Source organism: Malaclemys terrapin, chromosome 8 (assembly GCF_027887155.1).
Source record: "Malaclemys terrapin pileata isolate rMalTer1 chromosome 8, rMalTer1.hap1, whole genome shotgun sequence".
Lineage (NCBI taxonomy): Eukaryota > Metazoa > Chordata > Testudines > Emydidae > Malaclemys > Malaclemys terrapin.
The window spans coordinates 62,703,114-62,722,507 of NC_071512.1; the positions used below are offsets into that span (position 1 = coordinate 62,703,114).

General features: G+C 40.5%; 1 protein-coding gene across 1 annotated transcript; it reads left to right on the top strand.

Annotated features, from left to right (window-relative positions):
* The first annotated feature begins 562 nt into the window (after window positions 1-562).
* Window positions 563-5,173, top strand: RGS2 (regulator of G protein signaling 2). Its single transcript, XM_054037619.1, has 5 exons — window positions 563-825; window positions 2,155-2,256; window positions 2,367-2,428; window positions 3,340-3,506; window positions 4,099-5,173. Exons 1-5 carry the CDS (start codon window positions 719-721, stop codon window positions 4,291-4,293), a joined length of 633 nt encoding a protein of 210 aa, XP_053893594.1. The 5' UTR covers window positions 563-718; the 3' UTR covers window positions 4,294-5,173.
* The last annotated feature ends 14,221 nt before the right edge of the window (window positions 5,174-19,394 follow it).

The following is a 19,394-nucleotide window of genomic DNA, read 5'->3' on the forward strand; positions in this document are numbered from 1 at the left end:
GAAATATGAGGCATTTCTTAGCTTAGCTGGCATTTTAAAAATGAATGGTAGAACACTAGCGAGACAATTCCCGACTACTTTCAGATTGCCAAAAGTACAGTAGCAAATCTTATTTTGTTAGCACTATTGTTAACCTATTAATCCAGTAATAGAAATGTATTCATGTGCTTAGCCCTTTTCAAGGTATATTTTCCTTTTGCCGGCTGGGATGGGGCCAAGGGGGTAACTTTATAAGCACAGCAGCTAGACCCCCTTGCACTATTTCTACCTATTATCTTTCTCTCCATGTAGGCTAATAAGCCAAGTCATTGATCCTACACTTCTGTCTTCAGATGTGCAGGGCATTCAAGCTTTGTGCATACACACACAACAGCCAAAAAAAGAGCTCTCCACCTTGCTGGAATCTGAATTAGGCGGTTGCGAGAACCAGACCGGTTTTTTGCCAGAGAAGACTGCATAAAGCAAAAGGGAACACTGCGTCAGCACTGTACTCAGTGTAAGAGCCTTTTAAGGACGTGACAGGGGAGTGTGCTTTGGTGTGCTTCCCCACAAGCAAATCAGCGTGCTCAGGAGGTGTAACCGAAACCCAACCCATTCCCCTACTGCCTTCTATAAAGAGAGGCTGCCTTTCTCGCTTTTCAAGTTCAACTTCTGATTGAAGAAAAGGCTGCTGCAGTGGCTGGCAGATCAGCGATAGACCCTGGGATAAAACAAAAGTATGCAAAGTGCAATCTTCTTTGCTCTTCAGCACAACTGTGGACAAATGGAGAAAACTCCCAGCAGCTGCCAAAACGAGGAGAAGAAAGGAAAGATGAAGAGAACTATGTGAGTTTATATATTTATAGCAGGTCTAATTCATATAAAGAGCCACCCTTTGCTTTCAGAACAATGATTCAAACTAGGGAGGTTGCCTCTCTGTAGGGAAAAAAGAAACTATTGATATTATTCCTTCATCTATTTGACAGAGTTGACTTTTTAAAAAAATCACTTTGGGTGCCATAAGTGAGCAGTGCAAGAGTGAGTTAATTTATGTATTTGATGTCATCAGGAGTTTTTAAAAATGGAGAAATATCTCCACTGCAAAAATCCTGATGTGCAAAAAATCCTGTATTTGCTGAACTGGTCATTTGATGAGAAATGTAACTGTCAGTGGCAGTCAGAAAGAATGTAGATCTTGTGCAGAAATGGTTTATTTCAGTTCATGTTTGAGTGGTGAAAATGTAAGCACATTTTCTCCCCATTCGTTGTTCACGTAGCAAGCTGTGCAATTTTACATTGGATTGGTGTCTTTAAATGGCTCTGTCATTTAAACTTTTTTACAGGGTTTGCTCCTTGCCAAAGCAAAACAAAAACAAAAAAACGTGAAAATCTTCCATTATTATATTTATAATGAATATCCTGTTTGCACTGTCTGGATAAGACATGATATTTTAAATGTAAGGGACAAAATTATTCTGCAATTCCCAGTTTCATATAGAGGCTAGTGGAGATGATTTTGTGCTGCAGCTCCTACAGAGTTTAATCTCACCTGTTCTACAGATTTCACGATATAGCCCTAAACTGGAGTATCTTCCACACTGAAAATATATTCTTTTAGATTGGGGAGATCCAGTTTTTGGCTCTTCCAAAAATTAGGCAGGAAGAGATTAAATCTCCAAATCCATGTTGATGCACAATTGAAGAGGGTCTTCTAAATATCTGAGCACCAGGAGGCCCCCACCCAATAATTTTCACTCAGCTAAAACTTTCATTGAGTACAGACAACAGTAGTGGGCCCCTAGGGAAGAACAGAGGTCAGTGTGCTGTGTTCCTCACATACAGAAGCACACCTCTGGTTATGAAATTCATAGATGCCTTAGTTACAATTAGTCACTTTCCAGTCACTGTGGGCTCTCTTGCTCCAGTCAGTGGAAAAAAATGCTGTTGACTGAAATAGAAGGATTGGGTCCTATTTTTTTGAAATGGAGAAAGATTTGGGGCTTGACCCACAGTTATTAAGCAGGCAAAACTACCATCAACTTCAAGGGAAATTTTGCATTCTCTTCATAGACTGCAGGATTAGTCCCATCTCTGGTCAAAATGTACAAAGCTGGAAGGATAGTTTCAGTTAACTCATTTTAATGTATTTCCCCCCTCTTCCTCTTTCTCTTCTAGCATTAAGGATTGGAAAACAAGGTTGAGCTATTTCCTGCAAAACTCTACCACTTCTACAAAAACAAAGTCCAACAAAAAAGGAATGCAACATACTTACTTCAGGTAACTTAAATATACAGATTTAACTCAAATGAGTCTCAAATATTTTAACATGCAAGGAACAGAAATATATGCTGTGCAATCTAACTAATGTTCTCCGTCCTTTTATATAGACCTTCTCCTGAAGAAGCCCAGCTGTGGTCAGAAGCTTTTGATGAACTTCTAGCTAATAAATGTAAGTCAGTCTGAAAAGAGTAACAAATCAATGTAAAAATATAAACATGTTATGGTCTTGCTGTAGGTTTTGTAATAGAAAAGGCTACTTCAGATAAGAATAAGCAATGGTTTTCCATGTACATCAGGATTATAAATTGCCATTTGAACCTCATGCATGCAGCTTGATATTGGTCTCAGACACTTCTATTTTAAACAACCCAAAGCCCCACTTCATAAAAAGCATGTTCTTTATCAAAGATTTTTGTGCACTTAGGAATCCACTCCAAGACAAATCCTTGTTCCAGTGCTATTAGAAATATACACATTAAGCCACTGTGGGCTTGATCCTGCAATGGAGTCAATGAGAGTTGAATCCTCTGTGGGTTTTATAGCCGCTCTGCAAAGAAACCACTTAATTGCTGAACCAAAATATATATTCTATCAGCATTTGATAATCAACTTTGAGTCACTCTTTCCATTGCAAATGTCTTCCAGAGATTTATAGCTCTGTTGCAAATATTTACTCCAGTCTAAAGGTTAACATACTAGAACTCCGATCTGGAGAGAAACTGTATAATGAGGAGTTTTGTTTTATGGTTGTTGTTTTTTTTGTTTTGTTTTGTTTTGTTGTTTTTGTAAACCTAGCCGTCTGTTAAAGGAAGTGTGCTGATTTTACATGGTTTTCATTTTTTGCACTTTTCCTTCAAAAATAGCTTCAGTTATTTAAAAAGAAAGTCTGGCAAACTGTGGGAGCCTAAATATATACTTTATACACATATACATAGGCAATTATTGAAAGTGTCCTGACAGCTCTGAAAGAAATATGAACACTGTGAACAAATATATTTTTGGTAGGGAAAGACTATTGCTAAATGCAAGATTCCTGGAATATTTTCAGCTCATACATTTCTCCCTTTTCTTGCTTTCCAGATGGTCTTGCAGCTTTTCGAGCTTTTTTGAAATCAGAGTTCTGCGAGGAGAACATCGATTTCTGGCTGGCCTGTGAGGACTTCAAGAAAATCAAGTCACCTCAGAAGCTGTTATCCAAGGCTAAAAAGATCTACAATGACTTCATTGAAAAAGAAGCTCCCAAAGAGGTAAAAAGCTGATTTAAAAAAAAACATCACTGCTAGTAATGAGCACTCAATTTAAGCACCACTTCAAGGCTCTCTGAAATTCCCACCCCCATGTCCACCGTGGGCCCATGTTTTGAAATTTTGTTGCCCAAAATGCATTTATGCCCCTGAATGCTGATTATTAACATCCAGATATTACCTTGATACTATAATTTATTCATCCCAGTTTCCCATGTTGGAAAATTGGGCCAGCAGTGTTTTCACAGAGATTCTGGCTCAGATCCTCAGCCTGGGTACATCAGCAAAAATCACTGAAGTCTACAGTGTATTTAAAGAGCATCAGCATTGAAATATGATTGTCATCATTTGAGTCTTTTCAGTTGCCCTAAAGTGCAATACATTACAGAAAATGTTCCTCATTACAAAACTAGGGATCTTATCTTGCAACCTTCTGAAGGAGGAGGCCTTCAGTAGCTTCACTGGGAGCTTTGTCTGCCACAAGGTTGTAGTATTAGGCCCTTAGTGTTAATGAAATCTCACTTTTATCTAACTTGTCTATGGTATTTGCTTGAGGTGAACACTTTCAGTAACACATTCCCACATTCTATTTCAGATAAACATAGACTTTCAAACCAAGAATATGATTGCACAGAATATCCAAGAAGCAACACACACTTGCTTCAATGCTGCACAGAAGAGAGTCTACAGCTTGATGGAGAATAACGCGTACCCACGATTTTTGGAGTCTGAATTCTATCAGGAACTGTGTAAAAAGTCACAGATTACCAGGGAGCCTCAAGGGACATGAACTCTGGAGGGAAGTGAAGTGGAGAATTCTATTTCACCTGCTAAGGAAGAAGGCCATGTGTCCTAGCAGCTCCATAATCTGAAAGATTGAAATCCTGAATGTACAGAAGGTTTGCCCAGATGTAGTTGGGGGGGGAAATGGACAGAAATATAGCCTAAGGTGGTTTACAGTTGAGTGGTAAACAGTGATGTTAGAAGCCTAGGGATGGAGCCAGGAAAGCTGCTGGCCAGTGTCCAGGGATGATGCATTTTCCATCAGTGAACAGTGCAGAGAGAAGGTATTTCCATGCATTATCATAGCAATGTATATTGTCAGACTCCTTTTGTCACACTGAGAGCGTTGATGCTGTAGGTCAGATAAGATCTGCCTCTTTTAAGAGTAAACAAGCTCTGAGACAGCACAGTGTAATCAAACATTTCTGGGAATTTGGACAGCTTTGAATAATTGATCGCATATTTTTTTTCCTAAACAACTGGTGGTGTGTTATCACTCACTCACTTCTTAATACTGGTTCAGCTAACTAAAAATTTCCCAGCAGCAAATAGATGCATCAGTCTTCCATGTGACACCAAACACTGTCACTGTATAATGCAAAGAGATAAAGAGGGATACATTACACCTCTTTGGAGCAGAAGATGCTGAGTAGCTAACTACACTATACAGGGCCAAATTCTGTCAGTGGGGTTGCATGCAGTGAAAGTAAGGGTAGAATCTGGCCCATAGCAAACAGGAGCTGTATAATACTATGTTATGTAGACTAAGGCGGTGTTGAACACTCCTATTTATGCCAGGAATGCCACAAATCCTGTCTTGAGGACAGCAAAACTTCAATGAAGTGGTCTTTGAATTTTTTTTTATAATAAATTATTTTGATACAAGATTTCTCTGAGTATATATTTTTTTGCTTCCTAACAACTTGTCTTGCCTATACTCCATATATTCAAAAAAAAAAAAAAATCTAGCTACACAAGACACTATCCAGCGATGTACAGATAGGCAGGGGAGAACAGATTGGGAATGGGTGCTATTCTACAGCAACCATTCCTTTACAAGTGGGAGCTTAACTCCTAGCATTCGATAAGACTAGCATAAAGCTCTTAGAATAAGAACTGGCAGTGTCCCCAAAACAAAAAAAAAAAAGGCAGGCAGGCATGCAAGCTTGATTAGTGCAAAGAAAAGCCTCCCAAAGTTTGCAAGACCAAGGAAAGCTTAAAAATCAGTGGAGAAATAAAGCACACAAAAGAGAAAATTATACTCCTCCCACCAGCCCTAGTTGAAACAACTGGTAGGCAATGAGCCCCACAGATGAGGTACATATATCGCTGGACATGGCCACAAATCTCAGAGGTGGATTTGCCAGTTAGAAAAGAGCAATCAGTCTGTTTCCATTTTTTTAAATGGATCACACACCTTTACTTATTGGGGCTGGAAGAGAAACAGGCAGCAGCATTATTCCTTCATCAGGTCAGATGAGTCTGCACTTGAAAAAGTAGTACCCGCACAGTACAGCTGCAAGTCTGCTACTTCGGACAAGACCTAAGGGATCTGACCCCCAGATCATGAAAACCTGCTCAGAGCAGGATTAAGTGACAGATGTAAAAACACGTCAGCCTTGGCTAGGCCAGTGTTTACATTGTTGCTAGCAGCAATACAGCTGTACGATTGTTGTCAGATGGGTACTAATTTTTTCTAGTATTGACAAAGTAGTCAGTGGAATCGACAAAAATTCCACCCCCCAACGAGCAGCAGCAGCATTGTCGGCAGGAGAGCGCTCCTACCAACAAATGAGGTTCACACCGGCACTTTTTGTCGGTAAAACTTCTGTCGTTCAGGGTGGGGGGTTATTTAACACCCCTGAACAACAAAAAGTTTTGCTGATGAAATTCCAGTGTAGACAAAGCCTTACATTATGCCTCTGATAAGGGTCTTTCTTCACTAGACAAGCTCCACAGCTAAGCATTGCTAACTCTGTTCTTACAACAGTTGAGTGTACCCCAGGGTGGATAAAAACAATGATTTAAAAAAAAAAAAAAAAGATTTTTTGATAAAATGCTTTTTGAGGAAGGAACCTATCTAAAGATCATTTTAATTAAGATACATTATAGCTCAAAGATATCTCATCATGGAATAGGGATTATAAATTCTAATTCTATAGTTTGAGACAATATAATTCATGTAATGTTTAAGAAAAGTTTTGTAAATGAGTTCCAATAGTTCATGGATTAGGGACCCAATTTTATGGGGTTCCAGAGGCTTCTGTATAGATTATTTAGGATAATCTTTCTATCTACCCAATGGGACTCAGTGCTCAGTCTAGAAGATACCATCAGAGACACTTAGTTTAGCATTTCTCAAACTGTGGATTTGTGTCTCCAGAGATAACATGCTCGTTAACAGTAAAAATATTTTAAATAAATAAATAAGATATAGAGGTGAGAAATAACAGACCTCAACCCTATTCTCCCTCTGCAAATTTGTGTACACAGAGTCAATCCTTTACCTCTCTCTAAAAGTGCAAAGTTTCAAAAAGTTCAATGAACAGAAGATTGTTGGGGACAGAATAAATCTGGACAAGGAGAAGAAGTCTGGAGATAAATGTGAGAAGGGAAGGACAGGCAGTAGAAACAAAAATGAAACTGTTTGAGCAGCATATTCCAGAAGTCTTGAGGTCTTTCTGAGTGTAGCCTTCATTAATTTGAGATCTACCATACCATTCTCTCACTAGAAAGGAAAAACCTATAATGTAGGGTGACCAGACGTCCCGATTTTTAGCGGTTTGTCCCGCGTCCCGACCGATCTCTATCCCGATATTTTGCTCTGCCGGCAGCACCCGTTTTTTGGGGTTTTTTTGCTCGGCCAGCAGCACTCGGCTTTTTTTTTTTTTTTTTTTTTTTTGCCCCTCCCCTGTGTCCCGATATTTTCTTCATCTCATCTGGTCACCCTACTATAATGGCAGAAGGCCATAAAAGAGACCCAGTTTGGGAATATTTTAATGAAGTTCTGCTACCTGTGAGTAAGATAGGCATGCGTGCAAAATGCAAACAGTGCAACAAAGAAATGCAAGGCCTGGTTGCCCAAATGAAACAACATCTTGAGAAGTGTTCCTTTTCAGGAGGAAGCTGTGTTGAAGATGATGAAAGGAACATGTCTGAACATGCAGGATCTTCAGTAACAACCAACAAGAATGCACTTTTATGTAGAAATCCATGATTAAATTGAGTCTTCCTGACTAGTGATTTAAATCATGATTTCATGAATCAAATTGATTTAAATCAAATCCACCCTGGATTTGTAATGTTACATTACAAAACCTTTTTATTAAAATAGTTGGGTCTCTCACACACACACTCTCCCTCCCTCCCTCCAACTGCTGCTGTACCAGTCTGCTGTGGGAATCCAACAGTACCTATTCAACAGTTCCTAGAACAGCCCCATTGGACAAAGAGCAATGTGGACATTAGTAAAGTAAGGCAATACCTAAAGGGCATTCTGGGAGGTTGCTATTAACATCCCCATATCCCTTGAGAAATAATTGTATGTATTCTTTTGATGCCTAAAAAGTTACCGTGTTGGGCGACACATGTCCTGCACTCTGGGCATCCTTACAATAATAATAATTACAATTGGCACTTTTATATCAGTATCCAAGGACAACAGATATCCTGCTCTGTTCATTCCTTTCACAAGTAGCTGAATAGTTAACTCTCCCTCCTTCCCCAAGCAATGCTCCAACTAACAAAGAAAGACTCCCATTGCACACAACCTCTTCTCCAAATGCCTAGGAGGAAAAAAAATGGGCCTTGGAGCATCTGTGAACGTGGTTAGCCGCTCCAGGCTGGGCAGATCAAGTGTGAGCACCCTCTGGAGTAGAAGGGCCTTGACAGAGAATGCCCTCTCTGCAGTTTACAGGTAGTTTAGTGCCTAGACTAGCACAAGGAGACAGATAATCAGGTCCCAAACTATTCACTTTGAATTCTACTTAGAAACTCATCATCACAAGCAAAATCATAGGATGAGCTTAGTGAAGACAAGGCAGTGCTTTGCTCTGCAAGCAGATTTACTTACTGAATTCCTGGTGTTGCAGGATTGACTGGCTGCTAAGGGCTGAAAATGGCAGTAGGAGGAATTCTACAGGGAATGAGACCTTCTAGACTGCCAGACCTGGGAGAGGTGGTCTCAAAGCTGGCGCGCTCTTGGGCTATTGCAACCTTTCCATTATTGCTTTGTTTAGGTGCCTTCTAGCTGGCCTGCATCACACTGAGCACTCATTTTGTGCTAGAAGCATAATCAATGACTACAGGAATAAAGTGATGCTGGGGATCCAGGTCTTAACAATCTTAAATGAGGGAGAGGAGACCTGTTACTATCCTTATAGCAGAGTTGTGAGACTTGTGATGAAATCCTGACAATATTTGGTGGTTTTTATTTTTTAAAAGGTCCAACTCCTGGAGACAACTGACTCGGTGAGAATCTCAGCTTTTATTTTACAGCTGTGGAGAGCTTGAAAATGTGACTCAAAACAAACCCTATAGGTTCAAAAACCTGAAGGTAAATAAAGAGCCCCCAAATTTGTTATTTTTAAAGATTCTCGTTAATTTTAAGCCAACCTCATGATTTTTTTTTAATGTTTGGGGTTGGCACCACTAAAGCTGACATTGCCCTGACATTGGAGCACCAGTCAACCTGTATCAGTAACCAGGGTGTGGGTGCTTGAGCCTAGTGGTTGGGACAGGAGTCAGGAAGCAGACAGCAGATGCCAGAGCCAAGGGTCACAGACAGAGTCAAGAGCTAAGAGTCAGAGGCCAGCATCACAACCAGAACCAAAGACCAGATGCCAGAACAAAGTGTTAGAAGCCAGGAATTAGAGCAAAGGGTGAGAACCAAGTTACCTGGAGCAAGGTGAGTCAGACTAGACAGTACTAGGTATGAGTATACACAAGAGCTATCACAGCTATGAACAAATGCCTGAAATAGTCATGGACCTGCTGCTGGATTTAAGAGCTGCTGCCCTTTCCAACCAATCAGACCATGTAGCCAATCATGCAGTCTTCTAGAGGCTAGCTGTACGTGTTAGGTTGTCCAAAGACTGGCTCTGCTACAAGCCGTACTTCCTGACAGCGTGGTTCAGAGTTCTGCTTGCCATTGACAAAAGAGTGTTTATACATCTTGGTGATGGGAAGTCTATGGTCTTGAGGTGTATCTGGTCACCTGCAAAGGGGTATGGTCAAAGTTCTAAATATCCCTGAGATAACTAAAAGGGTTTGATTCCAGGTGGAGGGTGGTGTTTCCAATGTGGGCAAGTATCCATTAATGGTGGTTGGGATTTTAAAAGCAAAGGGATTCAGCCACACATCTTCCATTAATGTATGTCGATAGACCCCTTGCATGACTTTGAAATTCTCAACTAACACTCATATGTCCATTCTGTATCCACCAAAGATGTGAATTGAAAAGGTTGTGACTCCATTGTGACCCCTGGAACAATTTCTGGAAATTTAAATTGGCTAAAAAAGAGGCAAAAAAGAATTCAAATTCAAAAAAGAATTACACATTTTCAGAACTCTAGCTTGTGTGAGAGAAGACAAATTGCAGTCTCTGCTCCACACCCCAGACATTAATGAAGTCTCTGTCCCCACAGGGAGACCCCGCTTAGTCAAAGCTCCTTGTCTTATGAAATCTTACCCTGACTACAACAGCAGGGACAAGTTTAAGTATGGAGCTAGACAACAATAGTAGTTTAAATTGGAGTAGTTTGCTGCACAGTATGAATACACCATCCACAAAGCACTCAACTAAACACCCAGCATGCCCTGAACTCCATGTAAAACCCGGGAAGGACTTTCAGGGGACAATTCCTCCTGTGGTTGTTGTAAGTCTTGGTCAGAACTCTGGAGGGGACATTACACAGTTAAACAGCAATACTTATGCCCAACCGCAACCAAAGAAGGAGGCCACACCACTTGGCAAACAAACCTATATTAAGTGTTTTTGCTAGACATATTTATACTTAGTTGTTGAAAAATATACTGAGTATATTAACAAGCACATTGTTCCACTCATGCCATTTGAAATTATGGGGCAATGATTTCCTTATAAAAGAGCTTCTAGAAGTGGGGGAATCTACAGACATCCTCCACTGGGACATTTAAAAAAATACCTATCACTTGGGTGTAATGTAAAATAAAAAAAAATACATAAATATCTAAAACACCCTTCAGAAGTATTTTTATGAGCTTTCAGGATAAGCCATTTCTGGCAAGAGTGACAGTTCCAGAGAGGGAGCAAATTTCATCAGAGAAACCCATTCCAACCTTATCTTCATTTTGGTGATGGAAAGTTAACAAGGGTTTCCTCTGAGTCTCCTCCAGCACATTACTTCTTGGTTCCTCATGGGTCCACATGAACTGCGTGCATGCATGAACAAATGTGTAGTGACCTAATTCTAGAGGTTACCATGCCAACAGAAAGGCCCCCTCAATTCTTGACCTTGGAGCAACTGGAATTTTTTAGGAGGCTCTGTGGCAAAATTTGTGGCCAATATTTTTAGAAACCTGTCATAAAAAGTGAGGCTCATGCAGTTTTGTAGATTCACTCTTCAAGACTACCCCTGAGCTTCCTAAAATGGGAGATGATGGTTGACTAGAATCCAAACCTGGGGGAAGATAGTACCATGCTCTCTCTCTAGTTATGACTTTAAAATGAGGCTCCTTTCTACTGGTAGACAATTTCTCCTGAATATAATCATTAAAATCAGAGTTTCCATAAGCTACAAAGTACACATGGGCAACAATTATATGATGGTCTCTTACAAATATTCCTGTTCAAGATAAATACTTATTCTGTCAATTAGCTTATCTTTCCAAGCCAGCTCTCTGGTTTTGTATTTTAACTGAATATTTTGCTGCATTTCTGCACTACAGATTTAAAACAGACCAAAGTTAGTGGATTCTTGGATCTGATCCTAACTTCAGGCTTTCAGAGGACTCACAGTTAATCTAATATTTATAGGGCTTGGAAAGTCAACTGACCTATATGGAAAATGCACTTATAAGTGGAACTGGGTGTTTATTTAGCTGGTGTGCTTCTTAGACATCCACAGACGTCAAAGGAAAATCAAAATAATGAAAAGAAAGGACATGCAAGAAAGGGGAGCAAAAGAGGGAGGCAAGGAACTGTACTGAATACGTTCTTTAAAATAGCTCTGAGGCAGGCAAGGATTAACCCTTTCAGTGGCACTGGGCTGCGATGAGGAATGTCATGACTTGGCCCTCTGCACCTAAAGGCAGGAATTAAGAAGTTTGTGCTCCCACACCATGCAGGCATGGTGCAAACTCACAAAACTACATACACAGATTGTGTCAGACACAGGCCTGATCCATTGGAGAGACTCCCTTTGACTCCAGTGTGCTTTGGATCAGGCCCAAGGCATGCAGGAAGTATCCATTGGGTCCTAGTGTAATTCATGACTGAGTATAATCAAAAGTTTTCTGTATTTGCATATCTTTTTTATTAACTAAAGGGCCTAGTCCAGACCAACAACTCCCATTTACTTCAAAGGGCTTTGGAACAGGTGTTAGATGTTGCTGCTCATGTATTGTTGTCCTGGGTTGCAGCCTACATGGCTTATTGATTCAGGACTCTTCTTTCCTTTAGTTGCATTTGAATCCATCCCCCATCAGCAGTAATTTTGCTTTTACTAGTCATCGGGTTTAGGAGAGAACATTACCATCATCAAATGCAGCAGCTGTGGTAGCATGTAGTTGACCCTGTTGCAACGCATTCTAGAGCTTAGAGATGAAAGTGCTGGATAAAGTATGCAATGTAAGTGGGTCATGATGAAGAGTTGAGAAAAATAACACATGTGAACCTGAAGTTCAAAATTAAGGTAGTAAGATTAGCACCAGCTTTATGGAGCTCACAATGGACAATTTAGTTTACATGATTAAATCTCCCATCGGCTCTCATGCTTTTATCATGTCCCAGGTGTCAATCTGGTTCCAGCATGCTAATGCCTTTATAGCCACATAGGTGGACTGAACCGCTATTGTATCCCCCTGCAAGTTTCCTCAGCTCCTCTTTTTGTCCAGTAGAGAAAAATAAATTGCCTGCAATTGGGTTCTGCAAAGGTCAAGGTCTAGGCCGTCCCAGCTAAAAGGTACCAATGCTGTCCTCACCGTCATGCAAAAATGTTTATGTGGGGAACTCAGACTTGCAGATTGGGAACAAACCTATAATTTGGAAGAACTGGCTGAGCAGGGATATCATATAGGTTTCGCAATTGGTCAATGCTGAGGGCTTTGTCCCTTTTCTAACACTAAAGCAGTGCTATGATCTGACCCTTCAGCAGAGTGGCAGTTTTTACAGCTAAGACACTTGCTAACATATCATTTGGCCTCCACAGCCTAAGATTTCCAGAACTACTAGGAACTTTTAGAAATAATTCAAACTCCCCAGGCCCATGTCGACTATGCATACTTTGTTAATGGCAGGGAACTCTGTTAATCTGGAGTTCTTTGTGAAAGTAATGGAAAGGGGATTTATCATAGCCCATAAAATCTCCAGTGGCAGAGCATATTACATAATGTTAAAACTGCCTCTGTGGATCTCAGGCTATGCTTGATGTAACAAAGATTGTATTCAAAATGTTCTGGATGCCACAGAGGTAGCCTTATCCTCTGACATTTGATGGCACTCTATTAAAGAAAAAAGGATCGTGATGCATATGTTATGGGACTGTCCAACCGTCAGGCAGTAGTGGAAAGAGATGGACACAAGAGTAAAAATAAATGATTTACTTCAGAAGCCAAAAAACTCTGCTAAAAATTATATCCTAGGATATTTATCTGCTAAGCTGGGTTTAACTCCACATACAAAGACTTTTGTTCTTGAGGGCTAAAATGATCACCAAGTTCATGATGAGCTAATGCCCACCACAGATTAGTAGTATTCAGACCTGTTTGAGTTAGCTGCCAAAGAAAGAATAGTGTCATGCTGTAGAGATCAGTTATATGAATTTGAAGTTATTTGGACTCTTTTTCTAGATACTCTTGGATCAAAAAAAATATAGAGAGGAATGACAGACCTCCATTTTACCTAACCATACCTTCCCTTTTCCCTCCCTTCTGTCACCTCCTTCCATCTTCTCCATATTCTCATATGTCTTCTATGATGTTATTGTAGCACCACCCAAATGTGTTGTGTCTGTATAGTATTGTCTTGTATTTGGGCAGCTTTGACAAGTTGTAAATGGCAATGACTAGACTCAAACACAGCACCAGCCACTGCTAAACCACTTTCCCCAGATGCCTCTTCTAATATACCTAACTTGCAGCATTCCCTCCTTTTTTAGTCCTGGATTCATCCGACTCAAAAACCTGACATGTTGTTCTGGCTTTGTGCATGATGAATATTCAGCAGGGAGTTAAACAAGGCCTCAAACCCACCTCAGTGTCTCTAGTAACCTGAGATGAGAACTGAATCCACATCCCAAGAGAGAAAAAAGTTTAGGGTAACAGATACTTTTGTCAAAAACTCAAGACACTAATTGTCAGCCAGTTGACAAACAGCATTTTAGCTATATAATAATACTTTGCACTTCTATAGGGCCCTCCAACCAACAATCACAAAGTGCTTCTCCTACATTAATAGATTAACTGTCACTGTTTCTCTGTGAGGTATTACTAGCCCCATGAAACAGATGGGCAAACTAAGGCACTGACAAGTTAAGTGACTTGTTCAAGGTAGCACAGCAAATTTGGGATCTGATCCAAAGCCCACAAAGTCAATGAAAAGACTCCCATCAACTTCAATGGGCTTTGGATCAGGCCCTTAAACAGAAGCCCTGGGTTCTGTTCCCAGCTCTGTAAATTGTTTAGAAGAGAACTGTCCTTTCAAAACCTTAAAAATAGAAAACCCAGTCAAGCAACAAATTCATTTCAGAAAGTCATGGCTCAGAGAAAAGGAATAACATGTTAAGAATAAGAAAGTTGTCAAATTGTTTATGAAAATACAGATCCTTCACTTTTGCCAATGAGCACTTTCCCTGACTCACGTACCTGATACAGTACATTTCTGTCTGGCAAATGTCCATACCCTTGATTTTTAGCTCAAGTAAACACCAAATATTTTTTTTTTTTTTTTTTTAATAAAAAGAAGATCAGGCAAATTTGCAGGCAAACACTAATTGCACAATCCTCCTGTCCTGGGCCTAGTCCAGAGAGCAAAAATAGGAAGAACATTTGACATTGCAGAACAAAAAATATCTGATAAGTAAAAAATATAAATATTATTTTACATCGTGTGCCTGACCAAGTATAGCAGATCTATGAACTGCACAAGATACTTCCTGTCCTGTACTTTAGGATTTCTCTGGAAACTTGTGTGTTCAGAGCTTTCATACCCTGCAATACTTAAAATTTAAAATGAGAAAACAAGAAAAAGTACCTTTTCTTTTTTAGGCATTTATTGTCTGTACTGGATTCATAGCTCTGGGTACTGAGCCTCTGTATTTATCTATAGAATAGGTGAAACATGGATAGTGGTATTGAAAACTTCCCCACATTCTCTTAAATATTTAAAGCGCCCACTGCAGCAGTATTTCCGCAGTTTCAATGTAACTTGAGGGACCAGTGCTGGCGGTGCTTTTGCTGAGCTTGCCAACAAGGTGGCAGATTGTGATGGTGATTTGTAAATATGATATGGGGATCTGCACATTAGGAATAGGGCTGACACCATGCTCCTTTGCACATAGGCAATTAATAGCCACCTGAGAGAAAAAACAGTTTGGCTGTCAACAGTTCTGGGTGCCTTAATACTACAAAAGGAGACTAACAAACAGAAGAGAGTTCAGAGGAGAAAAGACAGAAATGTTAAAGGACTGGAGAGAATGACCTTTCAGGAAAGATTCAAAGAACTTGCAGATGATACAAAACCACTCAAGACCCAGGCAGTGGGTCCCAGGCAGACTGCGAAGAGCTACAAAAGGATCTCTCAAAACTGGGTGACTGGGCAACAAAATGGCAGTTGAAATTCAATGCTGAAAAATGCAAAGAAATGCACATTGGAAAACATAATCCCAATTACACATATAAAATGATGGGGTCTAAATTAGCTGTTACCACTCAAGAAAGATCTTGGAGTCATTGTGGATAGTTCTCTGAAAACATCTGCTCAATGTGCAGCGCAGGCAAAAAAGCTAACAGAATGTTAGGAATCATTAAGAAAGGGATAGATAATAAGATAGAAAATATCATACTGCCTCTATATAAATCCATGGTACACCCACATCTTGAAAACTAAGTGCAGATGTGGTCGCACCATCTCAAAAAAGATATATTGGAATTGGAAAAGGTTCAGAAAAGGGCAACAAAAATTGTTAGGGGTATGTAACGGCTGCCGTATGAGGAGCAATTAATAAGACTTGGACTTTTCAGCCTGGAAAAGAGACTAGTAAGGGGGGATATGATAGAAGTCTCTAAAATCATGACTGATGTGGAGAAAGTAAATAAGGAAGTATTATTTACTCCTCATAACACAAAAACTAGGGGCCACCATATGAAATTAATAGGCAGCAGGTTTAAAACAAACAAAAGGAAGTATTTTTTCACACAGCGCACAGTCACCCTGTGGAACTCTTTGCCAGAGGATGTTTTGAAGGCTAAGACTATAACAGGGTTCAAAAAAGAACTAGATAAATTCATGAATGATAGGTCTATCAATGGCTATTAGCCAGGATGGGCAGGGATGGTGTCCCTAGCCTCTGTTTGCCAAAAGCTGGGAATGGATGACAGGGGATCTTGATGATTACCTGGTCTGTTACCACTTGATGATTACCTGGTCTGTTCATTCTCCTGGGGCATGTGGCATTGGCCACTGTCAGAAGACAGGATACTGGGCTAGATTGACCTTTGTTCTGACCCAGTATGGCCATTCTTATGTTCTTAACTAAACTCAGATCACTACCTGGTATAAATTGGCATAGCTAAACTGAATGTTGCTATACCAATTTACACTATCTGGGAATCTAAATTTTGTGCAGCTTAGCTAATAAACAATGAAGGGTGGGATCATTATTATTATGATTATTATTTGTATTGCATGGACCAAGACCCTGCTGTGCTAGGTGATGTACAAGAACAGAACTAAAAGAAGGTCTCTGCCCCAAAGAGCTTATAAAGTAATTATTTAATAGTAATAATTGTAAAAGTATTTGAAGGGGCCACATACTAGGGACAGAGAGGGATGTAGCTAGGAGCAATGGTATAAACTGAAGAAAAAAGATACTGAGCAGGAAAATCTCTTTCTGTGAATGAAATTTGTTAGATTGGGAAGCTATTTCCCAAGAAAAGTAGGGGAAGCCCCATCACCAAGGACAGTTAAAACTAAACTGGTCAAAGTATATGGGGAACAATCATGCATGGGTAAAGGGAACAGACTAGATGTATAACAATTATGTATTGGAATCATATTAATCAGAGATGATGTAGGGTTTCAACCGGCAACCCAGAAATTAAAGACTCATGTCCTATTACCACATAAAGCAACATTAAAAAAATATAATTAAATATAAGCTGGGGAAAATAAAGATCTGTTAACCAAGATTTTTTCCATTAGCCAATAGGAAATGACTAATCATGACTCAAATCGTAAACCAAGTAGTAACACAACTTGCAATAACAGCTGAAGGCTCTCACAGACTCCTCAGAGGAAATACTTCTTTAGGAGTGTGCAGAAGTGACAAGAGCCTTAGAATGTCATTTAGATAAGATGAGGGTTTGGCCAGTTGCTAGCAGCGTCAGGAGGAGGAGTTGGGAGTGCAAGTGCAAATAAAAACAAGGTGAACAAGGATATGACTGTTGCGGAGGACCACGTGGGATGACTAGTTGGCACAAAGCTTTTGTGCTGTGTGCACAAGAGTTGGGTGGATTAAGTGTCTCTGATGAAGCACTGGGTGCAGCAAATTGTTTGATAGCAGATTAGCAGAAGAAAGGAAAGATCCCTGAAGTGAAGCTTGTTCAGGGCCTGCTCTTGACTGCAGAAGCACAAAGCAATCCTAGAACAGGGATGCAATCCACCTGCAACCCCCACATGACCAGTGAGTCCAGAACTGTCCAGATTACTTAAAAACTGAGGAGCACAAGCCCAAGACAGGGCAGGTGCAGCCTGGCTAGGAAATGTGCTGAATCAGCAGAAGCCAAGTTTCCTGGGGAACTTCTGCCAATAAGTGCCAGCCAGAGTTTAAACCCATCTTCCTCTACAGCCAAATCCACTCACTCCATGTGCACTCCCTTAAGAGGAATCCCTTTCCACCAGTGCAACTGCCCCCACTGACTCAGAAAGTGCAGTTTGTGCCTGTGGGAGTAATCCTGGCCCAGGGACTATTTTCTAGAATAAGTCACTTGCTTGTGTAAGGTCTACACTACCCGCCTGAATTGGCGGGTAGAAATCAATCTCTCGGGGATCGAATTATCGCGTTTCGTCGGGACGCGACAATCGATCCCCAAATCGACACTTCTACTCCAGCAGCAGAGGTAGGAGTAAGCACCTTTGACGGGGGAGCCACGGAGGTCGATTTGCCGCCGTCCTCACAGCGGGGTAAGTCGGCTCCGATACGTCGAATTCAGCTACGCTATTCGCATAGCTGAATTTGCGTATCTTAGACTCCCCCCTCCCCCCCTCCGTAGTGAGGACGTAGCCTAAGTCACATAACCACAGACATAAAGACAGGGTTATCTTAATAGCCTTTTCCCCAAAACAGACCCGTCTGAATGTTTTTAAATCTTGATAAGCCATTAACATGAAGTCTCTTCCTAATAGGTCTCACATGAAAGGTCTTGAGAAACATCACCAGCTGGACAACAGCTGTTCTGATGCATCCTTCCAAATCCACTTCTAACAGGCTGTGGCTGATAACACACAGTGTTACAGTGTACAGACCTGAAATGTGCACTTCACACACTTTAAATTTCCTCTGCTCCTTACAGCAGCTGAGGTAACACAACGACTTACAGTAGCTTTTGATCAGCTGCCTTTATAACCAGCCTTGCATTCTGGAGCCCCTTGAGTTAGGAAAATAGGATTCAAGATACCATAAAAAGAGGCAAAAATCACGATGGAAAGTGATTATAATTATGGTGACTTGCATTTCTATAATAATCCCAAAGTGCTATTTTAAGACCAAGATCTTTTGATCTCTACTCTGCTTCCTGTAAATAAAACTCTTGACAGAGTAAAAAACCTTGGCAGCAGGTGGACTCATAAAAACAATTTTAGCTGCTGGGGATTTCTTCCGTAACAGGCTGTGCTGCAACATTACTATGATACTTGCTTCACAAGGCTTGATTGTATGGTAACTTGTTGTGGGTGGCTACACTGTGGAAAGAGAGCCGGGTTTGGAAATGGTTTCACAAAAGGATTGAAAGGTGGCTCCTGTCTAAACCAGCTGTGAACTTTGGTCACTGCTTGAGAAGCACCAAACCTTGTTCAAAGCCATCTTCGCAAGTTTGTTGAGCATGCTTTTTTGAAAATGGTTCTGAATATAGTTTGGCCCTCTTCCTAACAGCAGCTGGAACAGGTTCAGTTTGGACCATGTTTTGAAACAGTTTTCAAACAGTTCGCTTTCTGGTGTAGACACGGTCAGATATGTAAGGAAGGTTGAACTAACCAACCTGAAGGATCAAAAACTTTGGCATCAGTCATACTTTCTTCTTTATGCTCCTGATTCCTAAAACTCTGCTTCACCTTTCCTCTCTAGCACATCATAAGTCTGTTTGTAATGAATAATATCACCTCAGAGATTCACACCACCAAAAGGGGGCAACTCCTTCCTAGTCAATCAATCCAGAAAAGTTACATAACAAGAAATTGTTTACTCGGCCATCAGGATACTTTGTTTGAAATGTTCAAGGCCTGTAGGAGCAACACTATATTTGCAAGTGCTAGATACGCCCACAGAAAGTGTGATCATTAAGGTGCACAAACAGAGAAGGAATTCTGCAGTGAGATGAAACTAGTAATTAAAGAACAGAAAATAGCTAGCTGGTTTAACACAGTTAATGGTTTGGCATTACAGCTCACAGTGACGGTTTACTGAAGCACAGCAC